Source organism: Oxyura jamaicensis, chromosome 2, assembly GCF_011077185.1.
Source record: "Oxyura jamaicensis isolate SHBP4307 breed ruddy duck chromosome 2, BPBGC_Ojam_1.0, whole genome shotgun sequence".
In the NCBI taxonomy this organism is placed as follows: Eukaryota; Metazoa; Chordata; class Aves; order Anseriformes; family Anatidae; genus Oxyura; species Oxyura jamaicensis.
Window position 1 is genome coordinate 45,433,734 of NC_048894.1, and position 19,357 is coordinate 45,453,090.

General features: G+C 38.3%; 1 protein-coding gene across 5 annotated transcripts in view; it reads left to right on the top strand.

Annotated features, from left to right (window-relative positions):
- The window catches only part of DNAJC13 (DnaJ heat shock protein family (Hsp40) member C13), a 54,531-nt gene that overhangs the window by 14,199 nt on the left and 20,975 nt on the right, over positions 1-19,357 (top strand). For 4 of the 5 annotated variants that reach the window (XR_004748082.1, XM_035317016.1, XM_035317017.1 and 1 more), the window contains 25 exons: positions 1,131-1,337; positions 1,417-1,512; positions 1,652-1,743; positions 2,536-2,702; positions 2,799-2,878; positions 2,953-3,122; positions 3,974-4,073; positions 4,311-4,418; positions 4,955-5,110; positions 5,997-6,053; positions 7,372-7,493; positions 8,649-8,724; positions 9,733-9,828; positions 9,974-10,117; positions 11,363-11,377; positions 12,029-12,111; positions 13,250-13,403; positions 15,541-15,644; positions 15,719-15,878; positions 16,893-16,955; positions 17,288-17,389; positions 17,524-17,628; positions 18,328-18,530; positions 18,943-19,027; positions 19,200-19,354. Coding sequence is in view for 4 of the 5 variants with exons in the window: in XM_035317016.1 (XP_035172907.1) it covers positions 1,131-1,337; positions 1,417-1,512; positions 1,652-1,743; positions 2,536-2,702; positions 2,799-2,878; positions 2,953-3,122; positions 3,974-4,073; positions 4,311-4,418; positions 4,955-5,110; positions 5,997-6,053; positions 7,372-7,493; positions 8,649-8,724; positions 9,733-9,828; positions 9,974-10,117; positions 11,363-11,377; positions 12,029-12,111; positions 13,250-13,403; positions 15,541-15,644; positions 15,719-15,878; positions 16,893-16,955; positions 17,288-17,389; positions 17,524-17,628; positions 18,328-18,530; positions 18,943-19,027; positions 19,200-19,354 (2,900 nt within the window). In the remaining variant the exon portion in view is untranslated. The remainder of the gene's footprint in view (positions 1-1,130; positions 1,338-1,416; positions 1,513-1,651; positions 1,744-2,535; positions 2,703-2,798; positions 2,879-2,952; positions 3,123-3,973; positions 4,074-4,310; positions 4,419-4,954; positions 5,111-5,996; positions 6,054-7,371; positions 7,494-8,648; positions 8,725-9,732; positions 9,829-9,973; positions 10,118-11,362; positions 11,378-12,028; positions 12,112-13,249; positions 13,404-15,540; positions 15,645-15,718; positions 15,879-16,892; positions 16,956-17,287; positions 17,390-17,523; positions 17,629-18,327; positions 18,531-18,942; positions 19,028-19,199; positions 19,355-19,357) is intronic. The other variant, XM_035317019.1, reaches the window with a different exon arrangement.

Below are 19,357 nucleotides of genomic sequence, written 5' to 3' on the forward strand. Positions count from 1 at the left end.
GATGCAGCTGTGGATGCTTGGCTTGCAGGCAGGCTTTAAATCCTCTTTCTCATACTAATGAGAAACTAGTTAATATATTTGAGAACAGTGTGCTTTTTCTAATTGCATGTAAAACTACAAACTGTAAAATACACTGTGTAGCAAACAAATGAACGTGGACATTGGATTTATTGACAGTTCACAAAACTATGGAAATGGTAGGCAGTTATTACTAATGTAATCAATGCAGAGATACTATTCAGAAATAGATTAATCAATCAGTAGTCATGCTGTCTTTCTAGGTTTTGATCTGATATTCAGCAACTTTGGGAAATGTTTGCAGTGCAATGTAGGTTTAAAAAATTTAAAAGGGTTTCTGTGTGCTACATTGCAAGCAGCTTAAATTGGCCTTCAGATATTCACAATTGCTAACTTAAACATAGCTGCTTCAGTCACTACAAACAAACAATGAGTAACTTCTCTAGTGTTTCCCTTGCTCTTGCACTGTGGCATGCTTTTCTCTGGCATAAAACTGTCAAGATATGACATCCTTTAGAGCTGAGTTAACCTTACCTAGCAAGGCTGGATAGCAGCCTTTCAGATAGCTCGTGTAGCAAGGCTGGATAGCAGCCTTTCAGATAGCTCATGGGGCTGCCACGCTGTGGTTTCCCCTGGTTCCTCATTCCTGCCAGGCTCATCAGATTTATTGTAAAGTCTTGTGGCTTTTTTTTTTTAATTGGTTGGAAAGAGAAGTGCTGAGGTACTAACAGGCCAACTCCTGTTCTTACTCCTACCATCAGAGAGGTTCCAAAGAGAGTTTATCAATATGGTGATAGGCGCTTTATATATATATAAATATATATATAGAGAGAGAGAGAGACAAAGGACAGGCAGGTCATGCAGCCCTTTACTTTAATGGCATGCTAATATGTAGGAGGGAGTCCTTTAGGATGTTTTTGAAAGGAAAATGTACTACTAATAGCCATTCTCATGTGTAATAAATACCTTTTCTCTTTATACTGTTTATTCCCAGCATAGCTGCTGGGAAGATTCTCTACTTTTAGGCAGGTGTATAATGGAGGATTACCTCAGGAACCATGATTTCTTGAGCTATGCCACATATTTCACTTGTCTTCTGTCAAAACTTGCAGCACCTGTTTGCATCTGAGCAGAGGGAGGAAATTATCAAAAGTGCAATAGAGCATGCTGGCAACTTCATAGGCATCTCTCTGAGGATAAGGAAAGAATCCTTAGAATTTGAGCAATACTTGAATCTTCGCTTTGGAAAATACAGCAATGATGAATCCGTAACATCTTTAGCAGAGTTCGTTGTTCAGAAAATAACACCTAGACACTTGGTAAGGATATCACACCTAACTTACTTGGTTCCTCTGAAGTGCTAGAAATTCTCTTTTCTAACATGCCCTTTTTCTTAAGGAACCTGTGAAAAGAGTACTAGCTCTTACAGAAGCTTGCCTAGTTGAACGGGATCCAGCTACCTATAACATTGCAACTTTGAAACCGTTAGGCGAGGTAAGAGGCGAGCTTTTTTTAACAACTCTTCAACTAGAAGCTCTAATAATAAGATTTTGATGTACATAAGATAGCCTTAGTTTATGGAGTAGAAAAATAACGTGGCTCTGTGAATGTGATCCTTATCTCTTCTTTTAAGGTATTTGCAATAGTATGTGACTGTGAAAATCCCCAGCTTTTTACCATTGAATTTATCAAAGGACAAATTCGGAAATACTCCTCAACAGAAAGGTAACTAGAGCTCCTGTAGGTCTTGAGTTCAAATACAAGTTGCAATTGTTTTACTTCTAGTCTCAACTTCCATAAACTGTGACCCTTAGAGAGGTGTTAACTTGAAGCCTTGCTATTCTAGTGGTCTATCACTTACAAATCCAAGATGTGTTACAGGACCTAAATCTCTCCCCTTTATGTTTATCTAAACTTTAAGTAAATCTGTCTCAAAGATTTCTGATGACTGTGTAAAGGTGTTAGACAGTTAAATACAGCTTGTTTCTTCTAAGCAATCTTGTTCTGTGAATGTTCATGGTTAGGCTGTGTATATGAGAAATGGAACGAAAGCATGGTGTAAGGAATGGTGTAATGTGAAGGCTGCCAAGCCTTTGAGCTGTCTGCTTGACGTGGTCTTAGTTGATTCTATTTAAAACAACCAAGAGAATAGCCATCCTGCACTTGTAGTTGTAATGCAGTGTAATCCTGCTGAGTGAGGTTTTGCAGAAAGGACAGGGAAGAATTGACTTGCAACACATGTAACACATTAACAGAAAATCTGGAATTGATCCTTTAAGTGAAAGGCTGCAGCTGTCTAGACATGGTGTAAAACAGCTCTGTCCTTACAGTGAATAAAGGAGCATTTGAAAATTAGATCTCTTCCAGAGGGGTAGCTGCTAGCATCAGTCTTGGTAGAGATTCAGAGTATCGCTGCTGTGCATCTTGTGCTTGACTTGTCTTTTTGACTGTCTTTCTTTGTTCTTTGGCACCATTATTTGATCTAAATTTTATTGGTGTGTCTTTTTCCCAACCCAGAGATTCTCTCCTAGCTAGCTTGCTGGATGGAGTGAGAGCTTCTGGTAACAGAGATGTGTGTGTGAAAATGACCTCCACGCACAAAGGGCAGCGTTGGGGATTGCTCAGTATGCCTGTAGATGAAGAAGTAGAGAGCCTTCATCTCAGGTTTTTGGCTGCTCCTCCAAGTAAGCTAATGCTTATTACATGGTTTTATCGTGTTCTTTTAAACACCCAAATGCTTAGTCAGATTAAGTGTTCTTAACTTTTATGTCTTCTTCCAGATGGTAACTTTGCAGATGCTGTGTTCAGGTTCAATGCTAACATTTCCTACAGCGGAGTACTACATGCAGTTACACAAGATGTAAGAATAAATCCCCTCCCCATCCTCTGAAGATGTTCTTAACACATAAATATTAACTCATATTTCTTAACCAGGGTCTGTTCTCAGAAAACAAAGAGAAACTCATTAATAATGCCATAACAGCATTGCTCTCACAAGAAGGAGATACTGCAGCATCTAATGCAGAGCTTGAAAGCCAGTTCCAAGCAGTAAGAAGATTAGTGGCTTCAAAAGCAGGCTTCCTTGCCTTTACTCAGCTTCCAAAGTAAGTGAGAAGTCTCTTCAGTTCAGAAGCAGTAGGTGAAAACAATTCTTGAGTTTTTTTTATACCTTATCTTTAAAACTGAGAATTTGGCCTAAGAAACACTTCTGAAAGGCTCTGTACAGCATTGCATCTAGTAGTATGAGCCTGTCATCAGGCTTTATTGTATATTAAGAATTCCAACTTATCATTGGTATGTAAATCTGATGTTTTTCTTAAATAACCTCTCCCTTAAGAGTCAAGTGTAGTTTAAAGATTTGTTTCCTAGTCAAAATACTTCTAAAATGCACCTTCAAGTGTCCTTGAAGTAGTCAGTTCCACAATTCTTCAAGTATGTTGATGTCATCACTATCTTTAGTTCAACACAAGATAAAACTTGATGTTAGGAAGCTGAGTTGTACTCCTACAGTAAGTACAGGCTTCTGGGAGTTTGTCTTAACTAGGTAACATAAGGAAACAGGAAAAACTGCTCAATGTTCTTCTTCAGAACGCTTCTGACTTTAGATGATGGGGCAGCTGAATGATGTGAAAAGTAACATACATAGTCTGAGACCTTTACAAAGTACAAGTTCTGTATGGTTATTGTGAAGTGTTCTGTACTACCACTATCCTGTAATTATACAAATATGCTTGGTTTCGTGAATGTTGCTCTCAGCGTATTGTTAACAATGAAGTCTAATACTAATGAGATCCTGCCAAAGAATATCAAATTTTTGTAAACTTCAGGATTCTCATTTGCCAAATACAGTGGAAACAAGCTCCTTTTCCACAATTGGACTTCTGTATTAAAACTAAGATCTCTTTTCTCTCTAAAATTGGTGGTTTTGCTTTTTTTTTTTTTCCCCTTTCAAAAGGTTTCGAGAACGATTAGGAATGAAGGTTGTGAAAGCCCTCAAAAGGAACAATGATGGAGTAACCCATGCATCTATTGACATGCTTTGTGCTCTTATGTGTGTAAGTATTAAATTGTATATACGTGTGAACTACAGACTAAAAGATGTAGACATAGGGACTGCACTTCAACTTGCCAGTGTACTCAAATATGAAATAACTTGTGCTGCAGTGGTTTCCTGGTGAACTTGAAGCTGCTGTAGTATGAGCCTTTCTGGATTCAATGTGTGGCTTTTGGACTACAGCTGTTAAGAATTGAGGGTTGAAATGTGACTGTATTGTGAACACTTTTTTTTATAGCCCATGCATGATGACTATGACTTGAGACAGGAGCAGCTGAACAAAGCTTCCCTTCTTTTTTCAAAGAAGTTTCTAGAAAACCTACTAGAGAAATTCAATTCCCATGTGGTAAGTCAGATTTTGAAAGGGATGGTTTTTATAAGTGTTTTTCCTAATTAATGCCAAAGCACTTTGAACACGCTTAACTATATCGTCTTAGTTCCTGGAATCAAAATACAGAAAATATAGCTGTTTAACACTGAAATTTGTTCTAGATTGCTTTGGATCTGGACAGGTTAGAAATATAGCTGTCTATACTGAAGAATTTGGGAGTGTTATTAAACATGCAGACATAGTTAAAGGGAACACCCAGTTTCCACATATAGCAAAGAGTAGTGTGAACTGGTACTTAAGGGCTTAAATCTAGGAAAAAAAAAATGCCGTACGCTGATGTATGTGGTCATAAGTGTCTGGCTTGCTCTAGGAGCCAATACTGTGTCTGAGTGCTCTCGTATATTTTGAACTTGTATTTTCAGTTGTCAGTTATTTCATGCTACGACAAGGAGGAACACCTTCAGCACCACGAGTGCTGAGTGAAACTTGCATGAATACTCCAGTCAGGGGAGAAACACTTTCTGTATAGTGTGTTTGTCTTCTAATTTCAGGATCATGGGACAGGTGCCCTAGTAATTAGTTCACTTCTGGACTTCCTGACATTTGCCCTATGTGCTCCATATAGTGAGACTACTGAAGGGCAGCAGTTTGACATGTTGTTAGAAATGGTGGCATCTAATGGAAGAACGCTATTTAAGCTCTTTCAGGTGAGACTTCAACTGTTGTTTTTGCTTTTCATGTGTGAAATAAGCAGTAACAGGATTGAAGTAATTCTTAAAATAGGTAATCTAATCTCAATTTCTTAGAGGGAACTCTAGTGTTAACAGCTTATAATGCCAAATATGTATTATCAGAGGCCTTAAGTAGTCAGTGAATTGTATTTTTTTTGTCCTACTGAAGGTTGAGTTTGTTTACTGTTTATCTGGTTAATACACTTAAATCTTTTCCACCTTAATAATTTTTTTGGCCTGTTGCTTTAGCTTCAAGTTGGCTTGAGGTGGCTATCCTGTAGTGAATAATATGCTGAATCATTGTAAAATAGAGAATCTAAGATGTTTCCAGAAAAAAAATAAAGTACAGATTAAGTATTAAACTAGATTCAGCAGATGCACAGATCTTGCTCTCTGGAGAATCTGTCAGCTTAGTCTCTCTCTGAGTAACTGAGCATTAGTTACAAAATTAACTCCACAGAATTTTCACAGGTTTACTACTGAAAAGGATTTTTAGCTAAATACCTGTGCTTTCTCCTGGTTTAACCACCTCTACCCATACCCCAGAAGAAATTTAAAGGAAAAAAATGAACCAAACACAAACAAAACAGCTAGCATGCTCTTCTACTTCTTGGTGTTGGCCTGTCACAGCTTCCCCAGCACTATTACAGCTTCTCTGGTACATAGTGCTGCTTGGTGCCAGGAAGTCCATCTAATATCAGAGATTCTTGTTTGAAAGTATAGGATAGGAACAATTCCTGGAATGTGGGGCTAGCTTTCACAAAACTTAGATAAATTTTTGCCTGTAGTTGGAGTTAGAATGCACCGTACAAATCTAATCTTCAAATTTTGCATCTCAATTTTTGTTAACTGTCTATTGTAGCACCCTTCCATGGCAATTGTGAAAGGAGCAGGATTGGTGATGAAGGCAATAATAGAGGTGAGATTTCAGCAGTGTTACTTGGGATAACGTGATAAATATGTATTGCCTATTTTAGAAGTGTAATGTCAATATTGTCTTACCAGCAGTAGCTACTTCTGTTACATTAACTTCTCTTGGGGGGGAGGGGGAAGGGTGAGAAACAGAAAGCTAGCTTAATTGTGTTTTAATATAGCAACTTGCTTTTGTTTTGCACTTGAGGGTTTGGAAGGCATGTGAGTTGAGATGTTAGGTAGTGCCTTGCATGCTTTCATACTGCAGTCAAGGTTTGGCTGTTAATGTTGTATGTAGCTCAGTCACATACTTCAGAACCACTAGACTTGTCCTGCATGTTAAAAGAATCTCTCAAGGAGAAGAAGCCATGTTTCTTGGGACTTTATTGATACACTGCTAGATGGAATGGGATTGGGATTTGCAGACAGCAGTGTTTCAGAGCAAGCTAGTGATGTCAGCCTCTGTTCTTGTTCTTTCTGCTTCAACAAAGGATTTCGCTTTGATAGTTTCCATACCAGAGCTACATCATGATGCATGGGCCAAGTCCATACTTCTGGAGGGCTGCTCGTGATCATTGTAGGGTGACCTTGCTACCTGACTCTAGACACTTCCAGTGTTGAAATTCAGGTCTTAAGTTAGTGCCTCATTGTGTCACAATGGCTTATGCATCTGAATTGTATCTAGTGCTGAATGGAAGTGAATGAACACTTGAAATAGAGGTGTTATGAACCCACAAGTTTCCCCTCATATGTCAGATAACGTTAGCTAAAAGTTACTATGCTGTCTACTATGACTCCTATCCTATAAACTACAGTGGGACTTGGCTGAGTAAAAATGCAATGAAAGTTTGTTTTTAATTATTCATTGCAACCAACGTATCTTGGACAAGTAACTCTTATCCATGTCGCTGTCTAAACCAAAGAGCACCAGTTATTATTCTTAGAAATGGTTCCTATTGACCAAAGCCAGGCAACAAACAATTACTTGTGGTTGTCATTTTTCAATCCTAACTTGCAATTGCAGTGTGGAAGTGGTACTTGTAAATGTATGACCAATATCCTGATCTACGATGAAGATGTGTAATGCATCTTACCTTATCAAGTTAGTGTTCTTGGAGATACGACTACTAATTATCTGGTCCTTGGCTTTACTACAACTCTGATCACTTGCTGTTGAGAACTTGCAGTTAAAGCCCATTATACTGTGGCTTCTGGATATTAATTGACATAGTTGATGGTCAAGAAGGTCTCGGAAATGTAGACTAAGATAAAAGCAGCTTAACTAAGATTCTTTCTCTAGTAATCATCTTGCCCTGTTTCCAAAGGAAGGAGACAAAGAGATTGCTACCAAAATGCAAGATCTTGCCCTCAGTGAAGGTGCCTTACCTCGTCACTTGCACACTGCTATGTTTACAATAAGCACAGATCAGAGGATGCTTACAAATAGGTATGTCAGTCTTGCTTGATATATTATGTTTAAAAAGTCTAAGTAATGGCTTAGTTAACAGTGGAAACACTGGGAGATCAGGGAAGAAAACTTGCAGTTCTTCAGGAGGATATTTTATTCAGCAGCTGGTATGTTAAAGTGGAGAAAACTATCTGAGACTGCAGCCAAAATGGGAGTTTGCTCACAAAAGGCTCAAGTTTTTTTTTTTTTTTTTTCCCTGAAATTTTTTAGAGAAAGAAAAAGAAAGTAGAATGTTTGGAATGTGCAAAAAGCCTTTATTACATAACTGCATAAATCTTGGTGTGCACACTTCAGACATCTTGCATGCAGGTAGGGTCACCCATCCCACCTGAGAGAAGTCTAATTGTACAGAAATCATTCTATGGACTCATCAGTGAGTAGAACTTGAGAGCTCTAAGACTGGGCGTGAGGGCATGCTGAAGAGGATATGAGTGATAATTCAATTAATTCCCCCAATATAAGGTTATCGAGGCTATAGCTACACCTTCCTGAAGCACTAAAGGATTTGCTAAAGCAATGTAGTAACCCATGAAACTTGTTGACACTATGTCATTCAGGAGAGAGCTAGCATGAAACCTTCCATCATACTCCATCATACTAGTTCTGTTTGAAGCTACTTATGACTTGCTTTTAGGTAATGCTTTGGTTCAACACATTAGAACCCTAGTGATGACTGTTGGCAGAAAGTGTCAGTTGGCATAAAGGCTCCCAAAAGAGGCTTTCCTAACCAATGACTGGTATTAAAGTCTTCAAGTAGAGCAATTAAGTGTCTAGAAAGCCATCAAGTTCTTAACCCTTGCTGTAACTGAAGATTAACTGGATAAACTTACACTTCTAAATTAAATATTTAGTTTCTGCTCTATTGCTCAAGTGTTCTTTTGAGGTCTAGATCAACAAGCATGTGCTGCTACTGTTCCACTAACTTCACTAGAACGTTTTAAAGGCAACACTTTATGCTCAGCATGCTTTATACTTGAACTGGAACAATATATTGCTTTGTGCTCTTACACACTCAAGACCACAGAACTCTTGCTCATCTTCATTTCACCAGCATGGTAAGGGTTTAAACTCAGCGGTTTATAAAGCTGTATAAAATACTGACTTACAGTTTGTTCATTTTAATGGCTTTTTCAGGCAGTTAAGTAGACATTTGGTTGGCCTCTGGACAGCTGAGAACAAAACTGCAATGAACCTGTTGAAACGTATTTTGGTGAGTAAAAATGGGATATGGACTGGGTAAAGAGTGAAATCTGACTGCCTGCAGTAATAGAAAACTTGGGGTAGGCTACATAGTGGAAAACATCCCCTTCCCCCTCCAAAGTGTGGAAGTCTAACCTGCAAGATCAGAAGTCTGGCATCTGCTGTTTAAAGGATATTGATGGCTAGTACAAAATATCTCAGATTCTTAATATTCTGTGACTCTCCAGTCACTCTTAAAAAGAGTGCTCAACACTAAACTTAACATGTCTTTCTTTATCAAAAGAACAAAAATGCAGGAAACAAGGTAAACAGTCTTTAATGCTTGGTGCCTGTAAGAGTTAAGGCAACAGTTCTCTTTATGTTTGCAGGCCTGTCCAGCTTGGTTGCTTATAATGCTGTTAAATCTACATACTTGATGCTTCCTGTGTTCTTTCAGTCTTAGAGCTTTTCAGAAATGTTCTTCTAAATTGCTTTAGTGAAAGTAGTTTTCCAATAGTGTTGTAAGGAATTACTAAATATAGAAAAATGCCACTTTAAATTCAAAATAGCAGTTTTCAATTGTTGGCAGAGTGGACTGTCCTGACCTTGCTCACTGATTTCAAGAAGGCTTAGTCAAATGAGACTACTTTTCTCTAATGTCATGTGTAGCACTCAGTCCCGTTATCGGAGGATATGCATAGTTTCTAGTGTTACACTGTTCATTCCCCTCTATACTGCTGTAGGGTCAACTCTTCCTGCAGCAGTTTGTTTCATTAAGTGCTCCTTTAGGAGATGGGATATAGGCAAAAGAGCTCCACTGTACCACAGCTTACTTATGTGCCTCTCTTTAATGTTCTGCTAAAGATGGCGGTATTTCACTAGTGCAAGCAAAAAGCTGCTGCAGCTTTACTTCCTTGAGAGCAGAATATTTTTTCCATTTTGAAATCGGCCAATTTAAAGAAAACACCTTGTTGCCTAATGTAATAGTTTCTGTTCTGTTAGTCACAGCTGTGTTCACACTGCTTTTCAATGTTTTTAGCCACCAGGTTTGCTGGCATACCTTGACAGTACTGATCCTGTTCCTGAAAAAGATGCTGATAGGATGCATGTGAGAGATAACTTAAAAATTGCAACTGTAAGTAAATACAGCTGTCTTTCCTCCTCCGTTCTCTACATATACAGTCTTGGAGACTTTTTCAATACAGAAGCTTGAGTATTAAACTGATCTGTATCAAACATGTTGATAGACCTGCAACTAACCAGTGGAATTTCTTCTGCAGGATCAGTATGGCAAGTTTAATAAAGTGCCGGAGTGGCAGCGGCTAGCTGGAAAAGCTGCAAAGGAAGTTGAAAAATTCGCCAAAGAGAAGGTGGATCTAGTCTTGATGCACTGGAGAGATAGAATGGGCATAGCTCAAAAAGAGGTAAGTATTTTAAGCTCTCTGTTAACAACTTGACTAAGCGTAGAGAGGAACACTGACAACTCCGCTGAAATCAGAAGAAAGTTCACATTAATAGAAGTGTGGGGATTTGGGAAACTTCATTCTTCTGTTTAGATTTTCTATGTTTTACTGGTCTTCATCTGATCAGAGATGCGTTCTGGGGAGAATGTAGAGTAGGTCAAAGAGTACATTCAGCATGTGTTAAGTTTTAACTTGTTCTAGCTAACCTAACCAAATTTGAGTCCAGTTTGTACATCTCTTCCGTGATGATTGTATGGGAAAATAGGAAATTCCTGGAAATCTGGCAAAAACAGCCTTTAGACTACATTTGGAAGGAACTATAGGTATTCTTTGCATCTGAAATGATGTACATTGTATGTGGTGGTATTTAGTTCTGGAACCTACCTGAAGCTCAGCATTATCTTGAATAGTGGGCTTTCCAGCAATACAAAGTCTTGATCAGTCATAATCTTAAGGTTGGCAAAGCAGCACAGCAAGTCAAGTATTTCAGTGCTTAAATTACCAAAAATTATACGTAAAATCAAGGTTGAGATGGAAGTGATAAGTAACTGTTTCGATCTGAGATCAGGGGATACTGTTGGTCTCCTTTTTTTATTTGTCATGTTCTGTCTGACAAGCGTTGAATAGTGAGGCACATTTCTTAACTTTCTTTAGTGTCTTAACTTTAGTGTCATGACTAAACTTGTTCTTATGCGTGGGAAATGGAAGCAATCTATTTCTTCCTTATATGTAAGGAAGGATGAAAAGAGAATGTGAAGTATTGATCACACCTCTCTTTATACTTGATCTGGTGCAACAATAAGCTTGAGTTTGGGAAAACCTTAACTTGATAAAATATTGCTCAAGTTTGATGCACACTGTGGTGCAGAATTGACAGTTATTCTTTTTGGAAATAATGGTGAAGTAGATTCAAAGCCAAGTTTTAAAGTGAAAATGTGGAAAATGGTGATGGAAGGATGAATTGCATTTGAGGATGTTTTGCAGTATTAGTGTTTGCAACATCTTTTTAAATATCTTACCTATGTACTGATTTTAAATGATTGTTTTTCTGTCCAGGGTTCTGAGCTGTTTAATTTCACACTAAATGTATGCAAGTGTAGCTTGGATAGTATAGTAGGCTAGGTTATTACCACTTTGAATTAGTTCAATGGCTGTGGCTTGTTAAATGTTCCTTTCTCTCTTCTTCCAATTTGCTATTACAATCAGGACAGAAACAATATGGTGAGTTTGTATATTTCAGCCATGCGTGTGGGTCATGTTGCTCACTGTTGCTTGCATGTAGAGTATATAATGCTAATTTTAATACTTGAGCAAACTAGGGAACCTTTCAGTGCCCAAGTCAGGCTTGTGACATGTTTCTGTGACTTGCTCCAGTTATTTCCTTTCCAAGAGCAAGCACTCTTGTGTGTTTTTATCCCTCTGTTGGCTTTGGAGCTGCTGGTCTTACTGTGGATGCCAGTCTTAAAGCTCTACTTGCTTTTTTAGCTCAGTGCTAAAAGTATTGTTGTCTTGCATGACTGGTTTATGTGAAATACAGTATCTTGAAGCATATTCAATATTGGCTTATCCTGGCAATCTTGCTAGCGCAGAGTGCTTGTGGTGATGGGAACTAAGCTTTTCTCAGAGAGGGATAACTTGCTTTTAAAGGAATGACTTGTTAAACAGCTGAAAGTTTCTCTGGCATGATTTAGCTTGTTGTAAATAACACTTGTGAAAGTCTGTTGCTACTGCTTACTAGAAAGAGACCTTGTTGATGAGGCCTAACCTAAAGTATAGCTTTTCAACAAATAAGATGTCCAAGCTTTTTTATTTTAAAGGGAAAACGGTAATTCTTTCTTAGTATTAATTTCTTAAGTTTGTCTTTTTTTGCAGAACATTATGCAAAAGCCAGTGATATTAAGGAAACGACGGCAAAGAATAAAAATAGAAGCAAACTGGGATCTCTTCTATTACAGGTAAAATACTAAGATTAATATGGTGGAGTCGGATGTTATTGGCTGGATGTTTTTAATATCTGAATTCCTGTGGATTGTTCCCAGTTGATGCCTGCTTTGACATGGTGTAAGTGCTTTATAACAAACTTAAGAAATTTTAAGTTACGTAGGGATTTTTTGCTTAAAAAAGGGGAGGGGCATTTGGAGAGCTTCTCAAACATTACCAAGCTATATCTTTGTGAGTCAAAAAGTGAGCAACAATCCGCAAATGCATATCTGTGTGATGTTGAAGAGTAAAGCAAAGTAGCACTGAAAATCACTGTATTGTGTTGGTGCATCAAGTTGTGTGTTACTCAATACCTTTTACCTTGAATTGGAATAAAAATGAGCTCAAGGTTGATGGAGAAAATGTTTGTCTATACTGTATTCTAAGTAGTGCCCCAAGTCCTAAATGCAGCTTGCTTACCTGTGAGTTCTGACAATTGTCAAAGTTGAAAAAGGAGAGGCTTCTACTTGGAAAAAAGGGAATATCACTTCTCTTTGGCTAGGAGTGTTTGAGGAATGGTTTAATAATGCTTGACTGTTCAGCAGACTTAAGTGGTGCTTAATGTTTCTAAAGGTAAAATTATGTAGCCTGTCCCTATGCAAATACTGCATAAAAGGAAGATTTGTATGCTCTTAAACCTTGAATCTTGAAGTACTGCTCTTAGTCTCTGGATCCAAATGCTCATCTGTAACTGTCACTGAGTAATGTCCACTGACTGTCTTGTGATGTTTGAGAACTTTTTTCCAGCATGAACTACTGTTTTTGTTCAAAACATACACTGGATATGTGCCTGTCTGCTCTCTTGACACCTCCAGCCCTTACTGCCTTACAGTGAATAGCTTGCAAGTCTCCTGTTTGTCAGCAGTATGCAGATAATTGAGCTGAAAGAGATGACAATGGGCATGCTTTGTTCTACGCTGACCTCCATAACAATGAAAACACTATACAAGCAAACAGCCATAGTTCTTCTAACTAACTAGAGACTGCTACTCGGGGCTTTCTAATTATTCTAATAAAGTTCGATAATGCTAGCCTTCTCTAGCATGCTGGCCAGAGTCTTATCTGGCTTTCAGATGACGTTTGAAGGTTTGACACTATGTAACTTTTTTCTAGATTTCTTCAGGACCATACTAGATCAAACTTAATTTGGAACTTCAAAACACGGGAAGAACTGAGAGATACTCTTGAGTCTGAGATGAGAGCATTTAATATTGACAGAGAACTTGGTAGTGCTAGTGTTATCTCATGGAACCATCAGGAGTTTGAGGTAAATAATGCTCTGTATTATAACCTGCATATGTAAAATCTGGCTAGTGAAAATGTCACTTTTATGCCTCTAGCTACATGAGTGAATCTTGTGTTGACAATCCCTGACTGCAGGCTACAGTTCTCCTTGTTATGGAATAAATTACTAGGCCTTAAGGGTGTGGACAGGTATTATTGTCCAGTATCACTTAGCAAGACTGAAACCTCTTCAGACTGACAAATAATGCTTTATAGAAACCTTTATACTTCTATAAGAGGAACAGAGACAAGCTGGTATTATGCTGTTATCAAGTTACATTATACTTGTTCTTGAGTGTGTTCCATGAGACTTGTTTTGGGTAGCTTCACAATTCACTGCTTGATAGCAAGTTTCTGGTCTTTATTTCCACCATGTCTGTGTGATCCTAGAGACATTAAATACTGACCTGTCCAACTATCAAGTGGTTATGTGGTCAAAACTATACTCCTCTGTAGGTTATAGATGGAAGATTACTACTTTTTATGTTCTAGGAACAACAGTACTTAAAGTCAAAATGGTATTGCAGGCTGAAGGAATTGATGTGTTCCTAATTGGTTTTCTCAAAACAAATTGAAAGATTTTTTCCAGCAGCATGCTAAAAAATTTCTGTGCTCTAGTTTCCAGTACTGTTATGGTTCCACACTGATATGTGCATTTAATGTATAATGCTAGAGCAAAACAAGACTGTACTTGAATTCAAATTGTAAGATATTCTTAGATACTGTCAATGCCAACCTTGTCACAGTACAATTTTATTGTTAAAGCAGAGGAGTACTAGTGTAATGAGTTAACTGCTGCTTTTGAGAACTTCTCAGATAGGCGATTCTTTTAGATTTGCTAGAGTAGCCATTGTAGTTGGAGGAAGAACTACTTTACCTATTCCTTTTATCCCTATCACACAACTGCAGACTTGATGAAGTGAACAGCTGAGTCTGGGTTTGGACTGGTGACTTTGGAACTGATGGTTCAGTCTTTAAAGCTTCCTTCAGTTATGGGTCAGATACAGGACTTTCAGGCTCAGTGTCTGCTGTCTCAACTCCATCTCTGTACTTCAGAGGTGCTACCTGGGGCAGAATCAAAAGTGCTCATTTGAAATTTACTCTAAAGCAGGCTTCCCATCTGCACTTTGTGCTCCCCTGTGGCTTGCGCTACTGGAACGTATCACTTAGCATTCCTGTAGTTACAACCCAAAATGCTTTGGGACTGGCTTGATGGGCGCTTCTGTAACATGGTCTTTGAACAGCTGTTCTCTGAGGCTTGCTTATAAGTATTTTTAAGTGAAAACTGTACTGTCAGGCTATGCTATAAGTACTTCTGCTAACTATTGTTGACAAAGGCTTCTCTACCAGCTGTGAAACTTTGCCCGGGAGGATGGTGGCTTGAGGTTGCTCTGGAAGGTTACTAGTTGGGGGGACCTCGTTGTATTGGGTACTATGGTCAGATCTGTAGATCACTATCATGAGGCCACATAAAGTTGTCTGCAAACTATAGATAGGAACAGCTACTGTAGAGAGGTGGTTTTTGTGGTATGTTAGAGGTACCTCTGAATGAGGTGCTTGCCAGTTGTTTAAAACCATTGAACATTGAGGCATGTGGCTAGATTTAATGTAGTTGTTACAAAGCTAATGATGGTTCTCATTATGCAATTTCACTTCAGCCTCTTGCTGTGCATACTGATGCATCTAGACTTTAATTACCTAGCACAATATCAAGTATTGCTAATAATTAAGTCATGCTGCTGTTTCATACTTGTACTAACACTGAGTGAAATATCTTACAGTGAAATAACTACTCATTAAACCTTGAGTCATTGAATGCATCGTGTATTATCTAAGCTTAGTTACTAAAAATAGATACAAGTTACTTAGAGGCTGGAAGCTGGAACTTCAGTAATGTCAGATACCTCTGTTCTGGGAAGCAATGGTAGCTTACAGCACCATTTTTCTCAGATGTGTACTTTAACTGCAGATTTGTGAAGGATTTCAGTCTTCCTTAGACTATTGAAAGGATTGCTAACCTTGATGAAGATATTGATGCAAGCAAGTGCAGTAATGTTAAGTTTTTGCTTGCATAAACAGTAAACATTGTTTTTCCTTATGTAACCTGTTTTATGTTATAGGTAAAATATGAGTGCCTTTCTGAGGAAATAAAAATAGGGGATTATTACCTAAGGTTGCTACTGGAAGAAGACGAAACTGAAGAGAGCGGAGCAATCAAAAAATCGTGAGCCATTACTGAAGTCTTATCTCACTTCCAAGGTCTCTGTTGTCTTTGCTAAAATCTTACCTCTTCCTTAGATATGAATTCTTCAATGAGCTCTACCATCGCTTCTTACTTACCCCAAAAGTGAATATGAAATGCTTATGTCTGCAAGCATTGGCCATTGTTTATGGAAGATGTCATGAAGAAATAGGACCATTTTCTGATACCAAGTATATTGTTGGGATGTTAGAACGGGTAAGAGTTATTTCAAGCAATTTGATACAGTAGTTAATGTATGGCTAGTCCAACATATGTTCAGATCCTTCAAGTTGCTGTGAAACTCAAGTTTCAGTTTTACAGAACATGAAATTGCAGCACGAATACTTTTTTCATGCTGTCATGAAGTGTTCCTGGTATCTCCCCTTGACTCACTTGAAGTATCAGTGACAAACCATTGATCTTAAAGGTATTTCAGAGCAGACTCTTAATGTGTTTTGTTAGCCTAAACAGTTTTTTTAGGCTGAGCAAGAATAAAGCGTATAGGATCTTGGTGTGATATTAATCTTGTTCGTGCTTTTGAAAAATGCAGAAGCATTAAGTTCTTTAAGACGATGACCTTGTTTCAGGTCATATTTGGGGAGACTATTTAAGAGCTGTAGAAACAGCCCCATACTTAAATGGTAGCCTTAGATGGACACACACTGTGGATTGTATCTTAGGACCGACTGCTTTGGCCATTCAGTGCATCTGAATCATGCTTTACAACTCATACAGATTGTAAAAATGCATTTCCATGCCATCTGAAGAAGGGAGTTCTTTGCTCACATCAGTGTGGGTTTTAGATGTGGCTGTTGTAAGTGGAACTGAGCCAATGCAGTCTGTTTTGCCTTGAGTCTTGATATTCCCACCACAGATGCAACATCAAAGACGTGTTCTCTCTGCAGGCTGAAAGCAGTCCCTTTTTCCTTGTGTTTGTGTTAACAGGCTCACTGGAGAATCCTAACAGTATCCTGTTAGAATAGTCTGTCTTAGCAAAATGTGGGTCTGAGTGTTGGACCCAGAGCAACAAAGGGGATGGTAGAGGGGAACAAGATCTTTCTACTTAAATGTCTGAAATTTATGTGTGAAACTGGATACTTAATAGTCAGCTGTTTTATTCTGGGCACGAAGAAAAGTAATTGGGTCTTTGTGGCACAACTGTATTGATTCTTGAAGGTAACTTATGATCCATGTTATCAAGTACTAATTTGTTCTCTTATGCTGCAATAGTGCACTGATCGGCTTGAGCGGGACAGACTGATACTGTTTCTCAACAAGCTGATCCTTAATAAGGTAAGGTGCATATGTATGCTTAACAGTAGTTTATGGGTCTTTCAAATGTGTAAAGTGTTCCAAACTAGTCTTTCGGGGTTAACTTAAGCAAAAATTCAAGCCTTGATGCAGGCTTTAAAGCAATGTGTGATACAATTCTCTGGAATATTGTAGCTGTTATTGGCAAGGAAGCTGAAGGAAATGTGTAGATAAATGTGGGTAAGTACTCTGGTGGTTGCACCATCCTAGGCTCTGTAGCTGATGCTTTGACTTCTCAGAGTCAGTTCTTACTAGGATAAAATCATTCAAAAACCTGGAAAATAGTTTTATTAACTCAGTTCATACTTTAACAGAAAAATGTGAAGGACCTTATGGATTCAAATGGAATTAGAATCCTTGTGGATCTGCTCACTCTGGCACACCTTCACACAAGCAGAGCTACGGTCCCTCTGCAGGTATGTGGCTTTTGTTTCTTACTATTCATACATTGATTTTCAAGAATTGCCATCTTAGCAAAGCAATGTCCTTACATTTCCTGTAGAAATGTAATAGCTGCACTGAAGCTAATCCTGTAAATATCAACTTCTAGAGCAATGTGATTGAGGCAGCACCTGATATGAAGAGGGAGAGTGAGAAAGAGTGGTACTTCGGCAATGCTGACAAAGAAAGGAGCGGTCCTTACAGCTTTCAAGAGGTATCTGTCTGCCTTTAACTTGAGCTTGATGGAAGATACTTCCATCTTGATGTTTATTTGGTGTTGGGCCAAGAACCAGGTCTGCTACAGGTATAGAGAAGATGGGACCAAAGATCTGATCTTAAAACAAATACTGTTGTAATAGTTATTACAAAATTGCCTGTTGCAGCACAGAGCTTCTGATGCTTAAATTCTTAATTCCTCTTTGAGCACAAATCTGTTTTCTGTGGTCTAAACTCTTCACAGTACTGCAGTTGCTGCACGTGTCAAATGGCTTTTCTAACGAAGTTACAGGTCATTCTCCTGTTATATACACACTCTTTTTGGGTGAGTGGAGAGAGAAAACGGGCAGAAGTTCAAAAAATCAATGAAACGTTTTTCCTGTATGTGTAAATTCTCCAGAAAAGCCTTGACCAGTGCCATTAAACTAGCAGTCACTCTGATACCTCAGTAATTCTTGCCAACAGTATGTGAAAGGTTAAATGCCTTTGGTAATGCTGTCTACCCCCTTGTGGCCCAGTTTTGCTATGCTTAATCTGTCAACATTTACTTCATGTTTACCAACTGGTTCTGTTAGAATTGCGTGGAACTATGGTCAAGTCTGCCATATGGCAGTTAGAAGCTTGTGTTGATTGTGAATGTTTAGGAGCAAACCTGATTCTGAATGCTTGAATCAACTAATCTGTAATTTGGCAATAGATGCAGGAACTATGGGACAGTGGAAAGCTGACTTCAAAAACACGTTGCTGGGCTCAAGGTATGGACGGCTGGCGACCATTACAAGTCATCCCTCAGCTGAAGTGGTGCTTGCTTGCCAGTGGCCAGGCTGTGCTGAATGAGACTGACCTTGCTACGCTTATACTCAACATGCTCATCACAATGTGTGGATATTTTCCCAGCAGGTAAACACTAATTTTCAGCAAAGGTGGCTAACTTTCACTTGCAGACATATAAATGTCTTAAAGCTTTTCTTAGAACCCTAGTAGTACACACTGTATTAAAGATCCTATTTGTAGTAGTAATTAATCCTGTGGATTAATAGTTTGTAAATGAGACTACACTAACATTGTGATAGGAACTGCAAGGACATAAGCACAAGCTTGGTGCGTTCGTAATGCACAGCAGCACAGTCTTATTCTTACAGACAGGTTATTGATTAAAGAAGCTTTATTTCCAAGTTAATGCATGGTATTAAACCACACTTAGTCTGATTCTTAAAAAGCACTGAATCTGATCTTAGAATGCTTACGTTGCTTGTTCTTGAAAGAGAAAAAGCATGTTTCTGCTTGCTCCTGTACCAATTTATTTTTTTAGGGATCAAGATAATGCTATTATAAGACCTTTGCCTAGAGTGAAAAGACTGCTGTCAGATAGTACTTGCCTCCCTCATATCACTCAGGTAAGCATCTCTAAAAAAAATATATTGAAATGGGTAAAAGTTTGACTCTGAACTTAAATGAGATTTTGAAGTTGACTTCCTTGTCCCAGTACTGAATTTATTAAAACTGGAATTTTGGTAGGTAACTTACACTATCTAAGCAGCTAATGTAAATGTTTGTGTTTTATTTCAGCTGCTACTGACTTTTGATCCTATCCTTGTGGAAAAAGTTGCTATATTGTTGTTTCACATCATGCAAGATAACCCTCAGTTACCTCGTTTCTATTTGAGTGGAGTATTCTTCTTTATCATGATGTACACGGGTTCCAATGTACTTCCTATTGCAAGGTG